We start from the raw sequence: 15,624 nt of genomic DNA, 5'->3' as shown, positions 1-15,624 counted from the left end.
TGTGTGTGTGTGTGTGTGTGTGTGTGTGTGTGTGTGTGTGTGTGTGTGTGTGTGTGTGTGTGTGTGTGTGTGTGTGTGTGTGTGTGTGTGTGTGTGTGTGTGTGTGTGTGTGTGTGTGTGTGTGTGTGTGTGTGTGTGTGTGTGTGTGTGTGTGTGTGTGTGTGTGTGTGTGTGTGTGTGTGTGTGTGTGTGTGTGTGTGTGTGTGTGTGTGTGTGTGTGTGTGTGTGTGTGTGTGTGTGTGTGTGTGTGTGTGTGTGTGTGTGTGTGTGTGTGTGTGTGTGTGTGTGTGTGTGTGTGTGTGTGTGTGTGTGTGTGTGTGTGTGTGTGTGTGTGTGTGTGTGTGTGTGTGTGTGTGTGTGTGTGTGTGTGTGTGTGTGTGTGTGTGTGTGTGTGTGTGTGTGTGTGTGTGTGTGTGTGTGTGTGTGTGTGTGTGTGTGTGTGTGTGTGTGTGTGTGTGTGTGTGTGTGTGTGTGTGTGTGTGTGTGTGTGTGTGTGTGTGTGTGTGTGTGTGTGTGTGTGTGTGTGTGTGTGTGTGTGTGTGTGTGTGTGTGTGTGTGTGTGTGTGTGTGTGTGTGTGTGTGTGTGTGTGTGTGTGTGTGTGTGTGTGTGTGTGTGTGTGTGTGTGTGTGTGTGTGTGTGTGTGTGTGTGTGTGTGTGTGTGTGTGTGTGTGTGTGTGTGTGTGTGTGTGTGTGTGTGTGTGTGTGTGTGTGTGTGTGTGTGTGTGTGTGTGTGTGTGTGTGTGTGTGTGTGTGTGTGTGTGTGTGTGTGTGTGTGTGTGTGTGTGTGTGTGTGTGTGTGTGTGTGTGTGTGTGTGTGTGTGTGTGTGTGTGTGTGTGTGTGTGTGTGTGTGTGTGTGTGTGTGTGTGTGTGTGTGTGTGTGTGTGTGTGTGTGTGTGTGTGTGTGTGTGTGTGTGTGTGTGTGTGTGTGTGTGTGTGTGTGTGTGTGTGTGTGTGTGTGTGTGTGTGTGTGTGTGTGTGTGTGTGTGTGTGTGTGTGTGTGTGTGTGTGTGTGTGTGTGTGTGTGTGTGTGTGTGTGTGTGTGTGTGTGTGTGTGTGTGTGTGTGTGTGTGTGTGTGTGTGTGTGTGTGTGTGTGTGTGTGTGTGTGTGACAGACAGACAGTTTATGAACTAACATAAACATAAAAAAAAAAAGAGAGAGAGAGAGACTAACACTCTTCACACCTGTCCTGGACACAGTGGTGACAGATAAGCGTTACCGCTATGTATACAGTGTCCTATATACTTATGTCGATGAGCACGATGACCTATATACAATATGGTTATGTATACAATGACCTGTTTATATATATTGTATTGTATACTAATAGAATTATTGTCTGCAGGGATTTATCTACCTATATATACTTTGGAGGAACCTGTGCAACATAGTGTATGAAACGGAGGGTTTAGTGTACTCACTGTATACTGTGAGCAATGTATACTTTCGAGGGGGAATGTATAGCAGTGTGGTACTACACACACTGTATACTTTTGAGTCTCTAAATACTTGGTAAGGCTTATGTATACCAATTATATTTGAAGGCTACAATAAACTTCAGACAGGCATGTTTACTCAAAGCTGTTTACCTTTCATGGGATAGTTACACTGACAGCCCTCGTCCTGTTTGGTGGTCGTGTTTACCTTTGTGAGGACAGACTAGTGCTCCGCTCGCTGCCCACCACCGATACATTCCTTCCAATATCGCTGGACAATCCACCACTGGTCTGGCATAAGTGGAATTCCTCTGTGGTGAACTGTTGAGGGTGTGTATTGGCCTGTTGTGTTGCAAGCAGTGTTGGTTGTGCTGCAGCAGTGTTGGTTGTGTTGCAGCAGTGTTGGTTGTGTTGCAGCAGTGTTGGTTGTGTTGCAGCAGTGTTGGTTGTGTTCTGATGATGGATGCTGTTGCACCAGTGTTGGTTGTGTTGCACGGTTTTGTTTTGTGTTAGATGTAGTTGTTGATTGTGTTGCAGCAGTATTGGTTGTGTTGCAGTGGTGTTGGTTGTGTTGCAGGTGTTGGTTGTGTTGCAGTAGTGTTGGTTGTGTTGCAGTAGTGTTGGTTGTGTTGCAGTAGTGTTGATTTGCGTGTTGCAGCAGTTTTGTTTGTGTTGCAGCAGTTTTGTTTGTGTTAGAGTAGTATTGATTGTGTTGCTTGTGGTTGTGTTGCAGTGGTGTTGGTTTAATGTTGCCGCAATGTTGGTTGTGTTGCAGCAGTGTTGGTTGTATTTATGGTGTTGGTTGTGTACGCAATGTTGGTTGTGTTGCAGCAGTGTTGGTTTGTTACTCTCAATGTTGGTTGTGTTGCCTGAGTGTTGGTTCATGTTTGCAGCAGTGTTGGTTGTGTTGCAGTGGTGTTGGTTGTGTTGCTGCAGTGTTGGTTGTGTTGCAGTAGTGTTGGTTGTGTTGCTGAAATTTTGGTTGTTTTGCGCTGATGTTGGTTGTGTTGCAGTAGTGTTGGTTGTGTTGCAGTAGTGTTGGTTGTGTTGCAGCTAGTGTTGGTTGTGTTGCTGAAGTAGTTGGTTGTGCTCCTGTAGTGTTAGTTGTGTTGCAGTAGTGTTGGTTGTGTTGCAGTGGTGTTGGTTGTATTGCAGTAGTGTTGGTTGTGTTGCGGTAGTGTTGGTTGTGTTTAATAGTGTTGGTTGTGTTGCAGTAGTGTTGGTTGTGTTGCAGTAGTGTTGGTTGTATTGCAGTAGTGATGGTTTGTGTTGCAGTGATGTTGTTTGTGTTGCAGTGTTGGTTGGTTGTGTTGGAGTGTGTTGGCTCTGTTGTTTTTGGTGTTTGTTGTGTTGCAGTGGTGTTGGTTGTGTTTCAGCAGTGTTGGTTGTGTTGAGTGGTGTTGGTTCTGTTGTTTTGGTGTTTGTTGTTTTGCAGTGGTGTTGGTTGTGTTTCAGCAGTGTTGGTTGTGTTGCAGTGTTGGTTGTTGCATCATCCCTGGTGATTAATCCAATTATATAAAGTAAAATTGCTAAAACGCGAGAAGGCAAGAATCATAAAAAGTAAGGACACCAGGATAGATATGAAGCAACCTGGACGTCAGAGAACAGAGGAGAGTTCACATGGATGAACCCCAAAGCCAATCTCAGGAAAAATAATGAAGATCAAGATTTTATAGAGAACATACATATAAGAGAGGAAGATGTGACCAAGGAGAATTTAAACTAGGATAAAGACTATGTGGAGGAAAAAATATTTAAATATTAAGATTGATCCCTTGTTTAGTTGCAATGTATATACCAGTACAGTATCAGAATAATGGAAAAAGACACTGTTAGCCCTTTATAGCAGACACACAATCACAAATTGTGGATAAGATATCTTGTCTGTAAAATTTACCAACTTTCCTTAAAACAGTGACAGACTATTGTAAATAGGACAGAAATTTACATTGATTTTTCTATTGCATCTAGAAAAGGTCTACATGAATGGCTGAGTGTCTAAATCCAGGCACAAAGTATTCAACAAAAATATGAGGTTGAACTTTACTATTCAGGCTTAAAGACAGGTATCAGAAAAGTCATTGAAATAAAGTAACCTACATTAACAATGGACATAAGTTCTCAGTGAAGTACCTCAAGGAACTATCCTGGGTCCCACTTTGTTTTGTGATACATATTAATGATGTCAATACATTTATGTTAAGATTTGAGGACCTGTATGTATGGAGATTAATGGAGTTTGCAAGGCAAACATTCATCCAAAATGAATTTTACAAACTTTTCAAATGGTTTGCAGGACTGGCAAATGATTTCTTAAAAAATTTAAGATTCTGTATGTGGGGTACAATAGTGGTGTCCTACTTAACGAGTATCCAATTAGCTGATTGGTTTTTCTATGCAATATAATGAACCAGAATTGGGTGTGAACTGTGCTAGCAAGACAGATGCTAGTTGCAGATACTATATTTAAACTTACAATTGAACCTTTTATCGTGTATTTTTAAACAATAAACCAAAACTTTTAAACTCATATTTCAATCATATTTCCTACTAATAATGGTGTGTTCCTACAGTGAATAACAACCACCAAATAAAGTGGAGTATATAGTACATTATCATTAAAGTGCCATGAAAGTTTACTAGTTGCTGCCCCTCCACTAAACACATACAGTACTTATCAGGTAACCCACAAACTTCTATATTTATACTACAATCACTACAAGGTTTACAGCTACTAATGAAAGAAGACCCATCACCTAACTGTCCAAATGTCTCAGTGTGTAAAACACTACTAGCCAACAACGCAGTGAATATGATGACCAGCAGCAGTGGTGTTAGTGGCAGTAAATATATTATCAGAATTTAATTGATGTTATTCACAGAGTCAACCAATACATAAAAGTACATATGCTGAAGAACACCTCAGACAGCAATATTGTGTTAACGTGTAACTCAAACAACCGTCGGAGAAATAGTATCACTGTTTATGAATGATTGGTTACTAACCGTGTAATGACGGACATCATTGGTTATTATAAGTCATAGGGTTGGCCGCTTGGAGAACGGGTTACCACAAGGGTGCAAGAACATTTCACTAACATCCTTCAATTCCTTCTTGCATTTGGCAGGTAATCTGGACTTAAGTCTTTACGGTTCTTTCTCACTGATACTAATTATCACGCTCCATGACTTTCAAAGGATCACCTGAAAAATCTCACCAGCTTATTTCACCTGAAGATTAACCACCTTCTACGCTACCTAACCTCTATGCCATATAATGTTGGGTTAGCATCCTTTCTGACCTAAGCCAACATAACCTAACCTAACTTTTCCTTACACCTACCACCTCCAATCGTTGCTGTTCACACTAACAATACACACACACACACACACACACACAACAAACACACACACACACACTTCATCTACATAATTTTCTCATCTGAATCAAATTGTTTTTATGATGATTCACGTCACTCAATGACTTCATGAAAACCTTAAATTCTCTGAGAACGTGGTGAGTCTGAGAGCAAATCTTGTGTGGTGGGTGGCTGTGTGATGGCCAGGTGTGTGTGAGGGTGGTGGGTGGCTGCAGTGTGGGGTGGTGGTGGCTGTAGTGTGGCAGAGGTGGTGTGGTGTGGTGTGGCCGAGGGTGGTGGTGGCTGTAGTGTGGCCGGGTGGTGGTGGGCGGGTGTGTGGGCCAGGGTGGTGGGTGGCTGTAGTGTGTGGTGGTGGGTGGCTGTGTGTGGCCAGGGTGGTGGGTGGCCCGAGGGTGGTGGGTGGCTGGTGTGGCCGAGGGTGGTGGTGGCTGTGGTTGGCTGGGGTGGTGGGTGGCTGTGGGGTGGTGGTGTGAGTGTGGTGGGTGGGCTGTGGCCAGGGTGGTGAGGGTGGTGAGTGGCTGTAGTGTGTGGTGGTGGGTGGCTGTGTGTGGCAGGGTGGTGAGTGGCTGTACTGTGGCCGAGGGTGGTGTGGCATTCGTCCACAACTGTGTGATCTTGAGATACTCCGCAGAGCTTATCTTGAGAAAGACGAAACAGTATAACCTCAACCTAACTAACCTAACCTAACCCAGCAATAATCCCTTCAACTAGAATTGTTTAGTAGGTCCGTGTCATCTTCTGGCAACTTTAGGTGGAATTGTTCAAACTCAACTGCTTGTTTTGCTTAATAAACAGAACATTTAAACTCTATTTAATTTCTGCTAACACTTCGAGTTTGATGTCATGTTATGTCTACCAACAATCAAATACCTAAACAGCTTTGTTATGAGTGGGCAGCGCCTTGTGTGTGTGAGAGAGACAGGATGACAGTAAACACCATCACCAGAACCCAGCCCTGATTTAACATGACGTGTGTGTCAATATCTGGGTTACGATCAGGTTGTACAGGAGATTGTTATCACTCTCTCTCTCTCTCTCTCTCTCTCTCTCTCTCTCTCTCTCTCTCTCTCTCAATAAGCTAGTAACTGAATGAACAACTCAATTCTTGGCTCCATCAATATTGGTCAATTGCAGATGATGAGATGATAGACAGCGACATCAATTATTGGTGTTACAGCCTTAAAGATAAACCAGTTTAATAGTATGACAAACTCAACTATACGATTTAATAAAACTATAAAAGATTAAGAGTAAAAATAATTCAGTAGGTAGGGTTAGGATGTAACAGTAACAGGAGAACAGATTATCTCAACAGTTACCACCTGTGTAACACTGTCACCTTCGTAACCGCTATGTGACTGCTACCTTTATATAACAGCTACTTGTGAAGCTGTCATATATGTAACAACCTTGGAGCTGTCACCATTTGCAATAGCCACTTGTGAAGCTGTTACATTATATTATTGTGTAGCTTTGTAGCTGACACCACTGTTTCCTTATGTAGCTCTACTGTATGTAGTTACCTGAGCTTGACTCTTGAAAAGTAACTCAACTGCTACATGTAGTGTTTATGGGTTAAGTTGTCAAAACCCAAATGGTCTTTTCTCCATTTATTTATAAAAATATATTCGGAACAGTCGATAAGGATAAACCGTAATTCACACTGTAAGCTGTGAATGTTAGGAAATAGATGGCAAGCTTATCTGGGAAGCTTGGGAGTCAACGTCTATGCTTTGTGAGGGTTGAGTGATAACTGCTGGGCAGAGAGCCGGCTTCTTATGGCTGACCTAATCATCTTTAAGACGCTAATTGATAGAGGAAAATACCCACCACTTGATCCGAACCTGAACCACACAGCTCATGGAAAATTGTGAGGGGTGATATAATTATAGAACACAAATGTGTTAACCCGTATTTATATAAGTACTACTGTCTGTGAGACAAGGAATAGTACAAGGAGGTTAGGAAAGGTGAGGTTAGGTTAGGTTAGCTTGGCCTAGGTTAGGTTAGGTTGGGTAATCCAATTGGGTCAAATTTGATTATGTTAGGTTAATGACCGACTGCTTAACATTCTAGTAACGACCTGTATTCCTTGTTACAGTTCTGGTACGACTACAAGCTGAAGTGGGACCCGGAGGAGTATGGAGGGGTGGTCATGTTACATGTTCCTTCTGATCATATCTGGCGCCCGGATATAGTGCTATACAACAAGTGAGTTACTTACACCCATGTTACTATGGTGCTGTTACTGTGGTGATGTTACGGTGGGGTAAGTATTAATGTGGTGGTAATACTGTGCTTCAGGTGTTACTGTACGGCAGGTGTTACTGTGGGCACGTGTTACTGTAGTTGTGTTACTGTGATGTTATTACTGTGGGTAGCTGTTTTTGTGGTGATGTTACTGTAGTTTTAACAGTTAACAAATTTATTGGCAAAGCTTGGAGTACAGTTTGCCTATTCTGAGTAATTCACTTCTCACTGCCACACAGGACAGAGGTTCATACACAAAGAATTAGGTCATATATATATATATATATATATATATATATATATATATATATATATATATATATATATATATATATATATATATATATATATATATATATATATATATATGTGTCTGTTTGTTCATTTGTTTATTATTATTATTATTATTATTATTATTATTATTATTATTACTGGATTATTATTATTATTATTATTATTATTATTTCTGGATTATTAATATTATTATTATTATTATTATTATTATTATTATTAATATTATTATTATTATTATTATTATTATTATTATTATTATTATTATTATTATTATAATTGATGGGTCAACGTCTATAAAGGGCAGTTACTGATGGAAGTATTCAGGACAACCCAGAGTAGTCGCTCATCCTCCACCGACACCATCCTGGGTGCAGACTCCTCCCGATAGAAAATGTCTTGTAGAACACCTTCTGTCTTATGTATTCCCAAATACATTTCTTGGTACATAGGTTGTTCAAAGCAGTCACACAACAGGGGGGAGGGGAATCCACCGTCTGATATTACTATGAACACTACATCTGCTGAAGAAGTAATGTTGTCTCAGGGACGCCCTGAAGCAGAGCGCCACTGGGGGAATATCTCGGGAAGTGGGTGATAAGGTATTCCTTCATTCTTGGTTGGACAGGTTCATCAATCTTGATGAGATGTAGTGACCACCTTTCCATCAATGAGATGCTGATAGTAGCTGCCTCTCGGCCTACATAGACGAAACGAGGGTGCTACCTGGGATGGCATTCAAGTCGCGATATGGTTCCCTCATTCAGGTTCTGGACAATCAACCTTCATCCAACTAGTTGTGTCTTCGAAAAGAAACACCATATATTTAGCCTGGGGGTAGATAAGATCATAAGAAGAAAATAAGGAGTCTGCACTGACCGGTTGGCCTGTGCATGGCAGCTCCTGTCGAGAAAGTTACTACCACTCTCTATCATCCATGAATCTATCCAGCCTCCTTTAAAAACTTTCTCCAGAGTTCAGCGACTACAAACAAATTTGTATAAGCTTGTTCACCTGTCCACCAACCTATTTTAGAGAACCAGTTTCTTCCATCTCCTCCTAAAACCTAAAATCACCAAATTAAATCGTTACTCCGAGTCCTATCCTGCTGATATTATAAAGAACTTTATATCTCCTTTTATTGGATTCCTTCTCACCCACTTAAATACTTCATCATATTCCCCGCACTCTTTCGTACTTCAGGAATGCAAGTAAATTTCTTTTAATCTATCTTGACATGAAGGTGTCTAAGTCCGGAATAATTTTTGTCACAAAACGAATAAAGTAAACATGATATCAATCTATAATAAGAACACGAACTGAACCGCATAAACGCATAATCGAGGCCTGACTAAAGCAAGATGTTCAATGCGACCTCTGCTCTTATTACTACAATTCTACATATAAAACCCAATACCTGCTTGCCTTATTTCCAAGATTAACGCACTGTTTTCAGTCCAAGATTCCCGGCTTACAACCCTAAAGACTTCTCACAAGTCGACTTAAGGTTGATGTTACAGCTGTAACGCATGACAAAATCGTTCCTTCCAAAGCACGCTGCACTTGCTGGTGTTGAATTCCATTTGCCTTTTTTCGACCACTTGCAGTTTATTTAATCCTCCTGTAGTGCATTTGCATACCGCCCCTAAATTAACCTGCCGCCCTATTTGCGTCATGCACGTAATGGCTCTTCTCTGCTTCATTCCTTAGTCCGCCATGCTTTTTCCATCGGAAGGTCCTCCATAGTCCTTCTTCAGCAACGCATTTCTTCATTTTGCTGGTTTTTTCAATGCATCAGCAACCTCCCGAAAGGCCACATCAGTGTCCTCATGACTGTCCATCTCATTTCCTTCGTCAGGAACACCCGCTGAGTGCAGCTCGTCGTCGACCCCATGGTTACAATTATGGGAACCAGCTCATGCACCGGGACAGAAAAGATAGTGTAACAGGTAACAGGGATTTATGTGAATGGTCTGAGTTGTTTGCTTGCCACCCCAGCTTATCAGTCGAATTATACACGAACAGGAATGGTCATATCACCGACAATCACTGTGATCACACACACACTGATGTAGGGATAAGTTCTGCTGATCAGGTGTGGGGAGAGGCAAATCACTGAAGCATAGCATTGTGGTGTGAGGAATAAAATAGACTTATAACCCTGGCCTCACACGGTGAGTTCTAGCCCAGTGAGGCAGGCCTAGCCTAGGGGGAGGATCAGGGTGCCTGCTACCCACATCGCGCTAACTGAAGGCACAGCAAAATTCATCAATTATTGCCACATATGCAAGGAGTTATAACCCAATATCTACCAACACACAGTTAACTTGTTCCCCACCAGTCCCAGTATATCCAACCGCATTCACACAGGAGACAATGAAAGACATACACACACAGACCCACGGACACACGCTGTAAAAACAACCAATGGCTGAAACAGTGTGGTAATATTGTGGGGCAGGTGTTGCAGGTGTTACTGTGGGGCTGGGTGGGAGTTGGCACGTGTGGGGCTGGTGTTGTCGTGAGGGTACTGTAAAAAAGAGGCTGGTGTTACAGGAGGCAGGTGTTATTGTAAGTGTTGCTGCAAAGTGGCACTGTGGGACAGGTGTTACTGTAGGAAAGCACAAAGGGGTGTTACTGTGGGGCAGGTAAGCAGTGCTACAGGCGTGTTACTGGGGCAGGTGTGTGGACAGGGTATATTTGTGGAGAGACAGGTGTTGCTGTGGGTTATAAACATCTTACAGTTCTCATAAAACACAAATAAATTTCAGTATATGAAGAAGGATATAACGGTAACATTTAGTCTTTAAAATGTATAATGAAATATATACCGATAAAATTTGGTCTTCTAGTATATAAGATATAACGGTAAAACATTTGGTCTTCTAGTATATGAAGAAGGATATAATGATAAACATTAATATCTTTGTATAAGAAAAAGGATATAACGATAAACATTTGGTCTTCTAGCATACAGAAGAAGGATATAACGATAAACATTTGGTCTTCTAGTATATGAAGAAGGATATAACGGGAAATACATTTGGTCTTCCAGTATATGAAGAAGGATATAACGAGTAAAATATTGAAGAAGGATATACCGATAAACATTTGGTCTTCAGTATATGAAGAAGGATATAACTGATAAACATTTTATTCCTAGTAAGAGAAGAAGGATAACGAGATAAACATTTGGTCTTCTAGTATAAGGAAGAAGAGAACAACGATAAACATTTGGTCTTCTAGAAGATAGGTAGCTAAATAGGATATACCGATAAACATTTTGGTCTTCTAGTATATGAAAAAAGGATATAATTACGATAAACATTTGGTCTTCAGTAGAAGAGAGTATAACGATAAACATTTGGTCTTCTAGTATGAAGTAACGGTAAACATTTTCTAGTAGCATGAAGAAGTATATAACGATAAACATTTGGTCTTTCTAGTAGTAGGAATAGGGATATAACGATAAACATTTTGGTCTTTCTAGAGTATGAAGAAGGATATAATGATAAAGATGGTCTTTAGTAGGAATATAGAGAAGGAAACGATAAACATTTGGTCTTCTAGAATATGAAGAAGGATATAACGATGTCCATTCCTAAAGTATATGAAGAAGGATGTATAATGATAAACATTTACTTCTAGTAAGTTATGAAGAAGGATATAACGGTAAACATTTGGTCTGTATAGTAATGAAGAAGGATAAGAGAACGATAAACATTTGGTCTTCTAGTAGGCAGAAGAAGCGATATAACAAACATTTGGTCTTCTAGTAGAAGAAGGATGGTAACGATAAAAACATTTGGTCTTCTAGTAGATAAAATATTTGAAACGAAGAAGGATATAATGATAAACATTTGGTATAGAAGGATATACAGATAAACATTTGGTCTTCTAGTATATGAAGAAGGATATAACGATAAAAGGTTTTCAGTTCTTAGTAGGATGGAATAAAACATTTGGTCTTCTAGTATATGAAGAAGGATATACCGATAAACATTTGGTCTTCTAGTATAATGAAGAAGGATATAACGATAAACATTTGGTCTTCTAGTATATGAAGAAGGATATAACGATAAACATTTGGTCTTCTAGTATATGAAGAAGGATATACCGATAAACATTTGGTCTTCTAGCATATGAAGAAGGATAACTGATAAACATTTGGTCTTCTGAAGAATGATGTTAAATATTGGAATTTTTTTGTTTTTTTATTATAAAATATATAATAAAAGAGTAAAGTATTCGTCTAGATTGTCAGATATCAGACTACATCATTAGTCGGGGCCAGATAGAGTTTGGCCAACCAGACGCCTCATGATATTATTCAAAATTATCAAATGTTTACAATTGATAAAGCACACACACACACACACACACACACACACACACACACACACACAACACACACACAACACACAACAAACACACTATCCAAATATCACAGCCACAGCCCCAAATATTCTCCAGTTCAACTCCTGAAGGAGCATAAATCCTGAAGAGATTGTGTTTAAGTCTTTCCTAACTGGATTGAAAAAGTTGTATTAGAGATAGCAAGAGATGTGGCGGGAGAGACGGCAGTATTGCCCTACGCCTCTGTCAGACATAAAATGACTTATTGATTGGAGCGAACAAAATCCTCTTCATTAGAGAAGGAACAGAATCACAGATTAATAGGTGTTGAAAACAAACAAACACGTGGTGTAGTAGTTCTGATGGTGTACCCACGGGTGGCACCCCCACAGATGGTGTGAAGGACCTGACGTGGTGTAATTCTAAACAGACGGTAAAGAGGGGCCCCACAATTGTAATCTCCCAGATGGCATGTGTTATGAGAGCATCACGTAGGTAGTAACTCACAGACGGTGTTAGAGGGCCTGTAGTAAACATTCAGGAGGAACCTCACATCACTTCAGTCAGCACCTGTCACAAGATCATGGGCACCACGTGGTCTGGTGTCACAGGAGGCATTGTCCCAGCTCACCATAGTGGACTGATTAATAGCTTAAGAAAGAATCACGGGCAGCTACCACTGGGTACCTGGGACCAACACTTTGTGAAGGCAAGCTTGCAGACCCAGCCATTACTGTTAGTTGTTTTCACACCGGCACTATTCACCACTGTTCACCAATTTCAAACACTGAAATTCCTTTCCTAAAATCAGAAATAGTCAACTTACAGAGAAAACCCACCCGGGTAATAATTACTTTAATTCCATTCTGTAGAAAACTAGAAAACCAATGTTAAGCTCAGAGTAGGAACAACTGCAAAACAAGATCACAAAGAAATTGATTCCAGTTGATTTTAGTCAGACAAAAAAAAAATTCCACAAATTCTCAGATTTAAGCGGCAAACTTTGATAAAGTCTAAAGAGGCAGCTAGAGAGAGGGGAACCGACAGTGAACATGCATAATTAAACCCAGATAACTAACTAGGATTGCTTGAAGTTCCACAACAAATTAAATAACGAGTTACTTAATGCACCAAAGGCAAAACATAACACACAAAAAATCCTGATCAGACAAAAATGACCCTAAATGATAAATAAATTAGAACATTATTGCCAAAGGAAGTGCCAGGCAGAGTAAGGTATTGTATTGTGGGTTAAAATTATAAAGAAAAGGGAAAATAGTTGAACTGAGGATAGCAAGGAGGCGGGAGCCAAGCCCCAAAGGATTGTACCAAACGCAAACATGAGATGAGATGGGACCAGAGTCGTTTTGCCAGATATCACAGTTAACCTAATGATGAAGAAAATGAGCAATAATTTAATAAAGAAGTTTTTTTGTTGTGTTTTCACCACCCAGGTACTAAATATAGATATCTGAAAAATCTCTATTCTAGAAGATAGTAGAAAGAGATAGCTAGACAAACCATCCAGAGCACAGAACTAGCTGTTAACATGTTGGAATGTAATGATCAACTACGCCACACTGTGCACCACCACCACCAACCACACACCACGCCACACCGTCCAACCACCACCACCAACACCACCACGCCACACGCTCATTACCACCACCACACGCCACACTGTCCACCACCACCACCACCACCACACCACCACCACACCACCACCACCTCACCACCACCATCCACCACGTAATACTGTAAGACTTGAACTTAATTATTGTTTTTGTTTTACAAATAATTTTATGAAGGAATACTCACCAGCACAGGTCACACCCACATTGAAGACCTGAAAGAGAAATGTACACACACACACACACACACACACACACACACACACACACACACACACATACATAATAATACACACACACACACAAACAAACAAAAATACAGAATTACAAAATGAAAAAACAGTTCAAAAGTGAGAAACATATATGTATACAGTTGTGCATGAAGAGAAACAATTGAGACCCTGCAATTGTGTGTAAAATGAGGCAGAAAGCTCCAGATCATCAACTCTGGTCAAAAATATGTCATAATCACCATTAGACAACACATTACATCTAATATTCTGCTAAGTAATCTCGTTACCACATTATTTAGCCTAATAGAGGCTTCATAATACCTCTCTCACTTTTTATCTCATCTTCACCATCCTCATCACCATAACGGAGCCTCTGTGTCATCACTCTGACCACCTCATCACCATAACGGAGCCTGTGTCATCACTCTGACCACCTTCATCACCATAACGGAGTTCTGTGTCATCACCTGACCTCACCTTCATCAAAATAACGGAGCCTGTGTCATCACTCTGACCACCTTCATCACTATAACGGAGTCTCTGCAGTCATCACCTGACCACCCTTTATCACCATAACGGAGCTCTGTGTCATCACTCTGACCACCCTTCATCACCATAACGGAGCCTCTGTCATCACCTGACCACCTTCATCACCATAACGGAGCTCTGTGTCATCACCTGACCACCTTCCATCACCACTCTTCATCTCCCCCTCATTATCTCTTGTCATAACCATACTCATAACCACTGTCTCCATCTTCTTCATACCTCTTTCTACTTGTTCTCTCATACTCTCTTCACTTGTCCTCATACTCTCTTCTCTACTTGTTCTCTCTCTCCCACTCAACACCTCCCTACCTCTCCGTCATAACACCTTGTAACTTCTTATCTAATGCCCTGCTCAGTTTGTCTTGTTCTCCCCTTTCCTCACACATCATCATATCTCCTCCTCACACTTCTTTCCTCACCCACAGTGCCTACGGGAACTTCTGAGGTGACGCTGTCAACAAAGGCAACGCTTGCACTTCGATGGCTGGGAGTGGAAACCTCCAGCTATCTACAAGTCCTCGTGTGAGATCGATGTCGAGTTCTTTCCTTCGACGAACAGACGTGTGCTCATGAAGTTTGGTTCCTGGACCTATGATGGCTTCCAGGTGAGCGGTCCTTCTACTCCAGTTCTTACCCAGGACCCACGATGACTTGGTAGGTGAGTGTCCTTCTTACTCCAGGACCCACGATGACTTCCCAGGTGAGTGTCCTTCCACTCCAGGACCCACGATGACTTCCAGGTGAGAGTGCCCTTCTTACTCCAGGACCCATGATGACTTCCAGGTGAGTGTCCTTCTTACTCCAGGACCTGTGATGACTTCCAGTGAGTGTCCTTACTTCTGACCTACGATGGCTTCCAGTGAGTGTCCTTCACTTCTGGACCTACGATGGCTTCAGGTGAGAGTGTCCTTCCTACTCCAGGACCAACGATGGCTTCCAGGTGAGTGTCCTTACTCCAGGACCCACGAAGACTTCATGAGTGTCCCTTACTCCAGGACCCACGAAGACTTCCCAGGAGAGTCCCTTCTTACTCCATACCCATGATGACTCCAGGTGAGTGCCCTCCTACCCAGGACCCACGAGACTTCCCCAGGTGAGCGTCCTTACCAGGACCTGGCGATAGATTCCAGGTGAGTATCCCATTCTGGACCCAACGATACCCAGGTGAGTGTCCACATCCACGATGGCTTCCATGAGCATGTCCTTACTTCTGACCCACGATGGCTTCCCAGGTGAATGTCTCATTTCTGACCACGATGGCTTCCACCAGAGTCTTTGTCTTAGTTGCTTCACCAGTCAAAAAATTCTGCAAGTTGTCCATTAATTATTTACCGAAGAAGTATTTCCACTTGCACAATTATTTCATTAGCAAAATATCAATAATAGTGAGTAAAATACAGGCACTAAGATGCAACATCCAAGCAATAACATGTTAAAAAGACATAATCAAATTCCAAAATATTAACCATATATATAAATATTCTACACCATTAACATG

The 15,624-nt window shown here is 41.3% G+C and overlaps 1 protein-coding gene across 1 annotated transcript; it reads left to right on the top strand.

Annotated features, from left to right (window-relative positions):
* Positions 1-6,917: 6,917 nt before the first annotated feature.
* On the top strand, positions 6,918-15,170 carry LOC121877111 (acetylcholine receptor subunit alpha-like; the record flags this gene model as incomplete). Its single annotated transcript, XM_042382738.1, has 3 exons — positions 6,918-7,027; positions 14,590-14,731; positions 15,024-15,170. Coding segments are annotated over 3 exons (399 nt in total), but the record flags the coding sequence as incomplete, so codon positions are not given.
* Positions 15,171-15,624: the final 454 nt, after the last annotated feature.

This window comes from Homarus americanus, unplaced genomic scaffold (assembly GCF_018991925.1).
Source record: "Homarus americanus isolate GMGI-L3 unplaced genomic scaffold, GMGI_Hamer_2.0 scaffold45244, whole genome shotgun sequence".
Lineage (NCBI taxonomy): Eukaryota > Metazoa > Arthropoda > Malacostraca > Decapoda > Nephropidae > Homarus > Homarus americanus.
The sequence above is the reverse complement of the archived record's forward strand: the minus strand, read 5'-3'. Positions and strand labels throughout refer to the sequence as shown.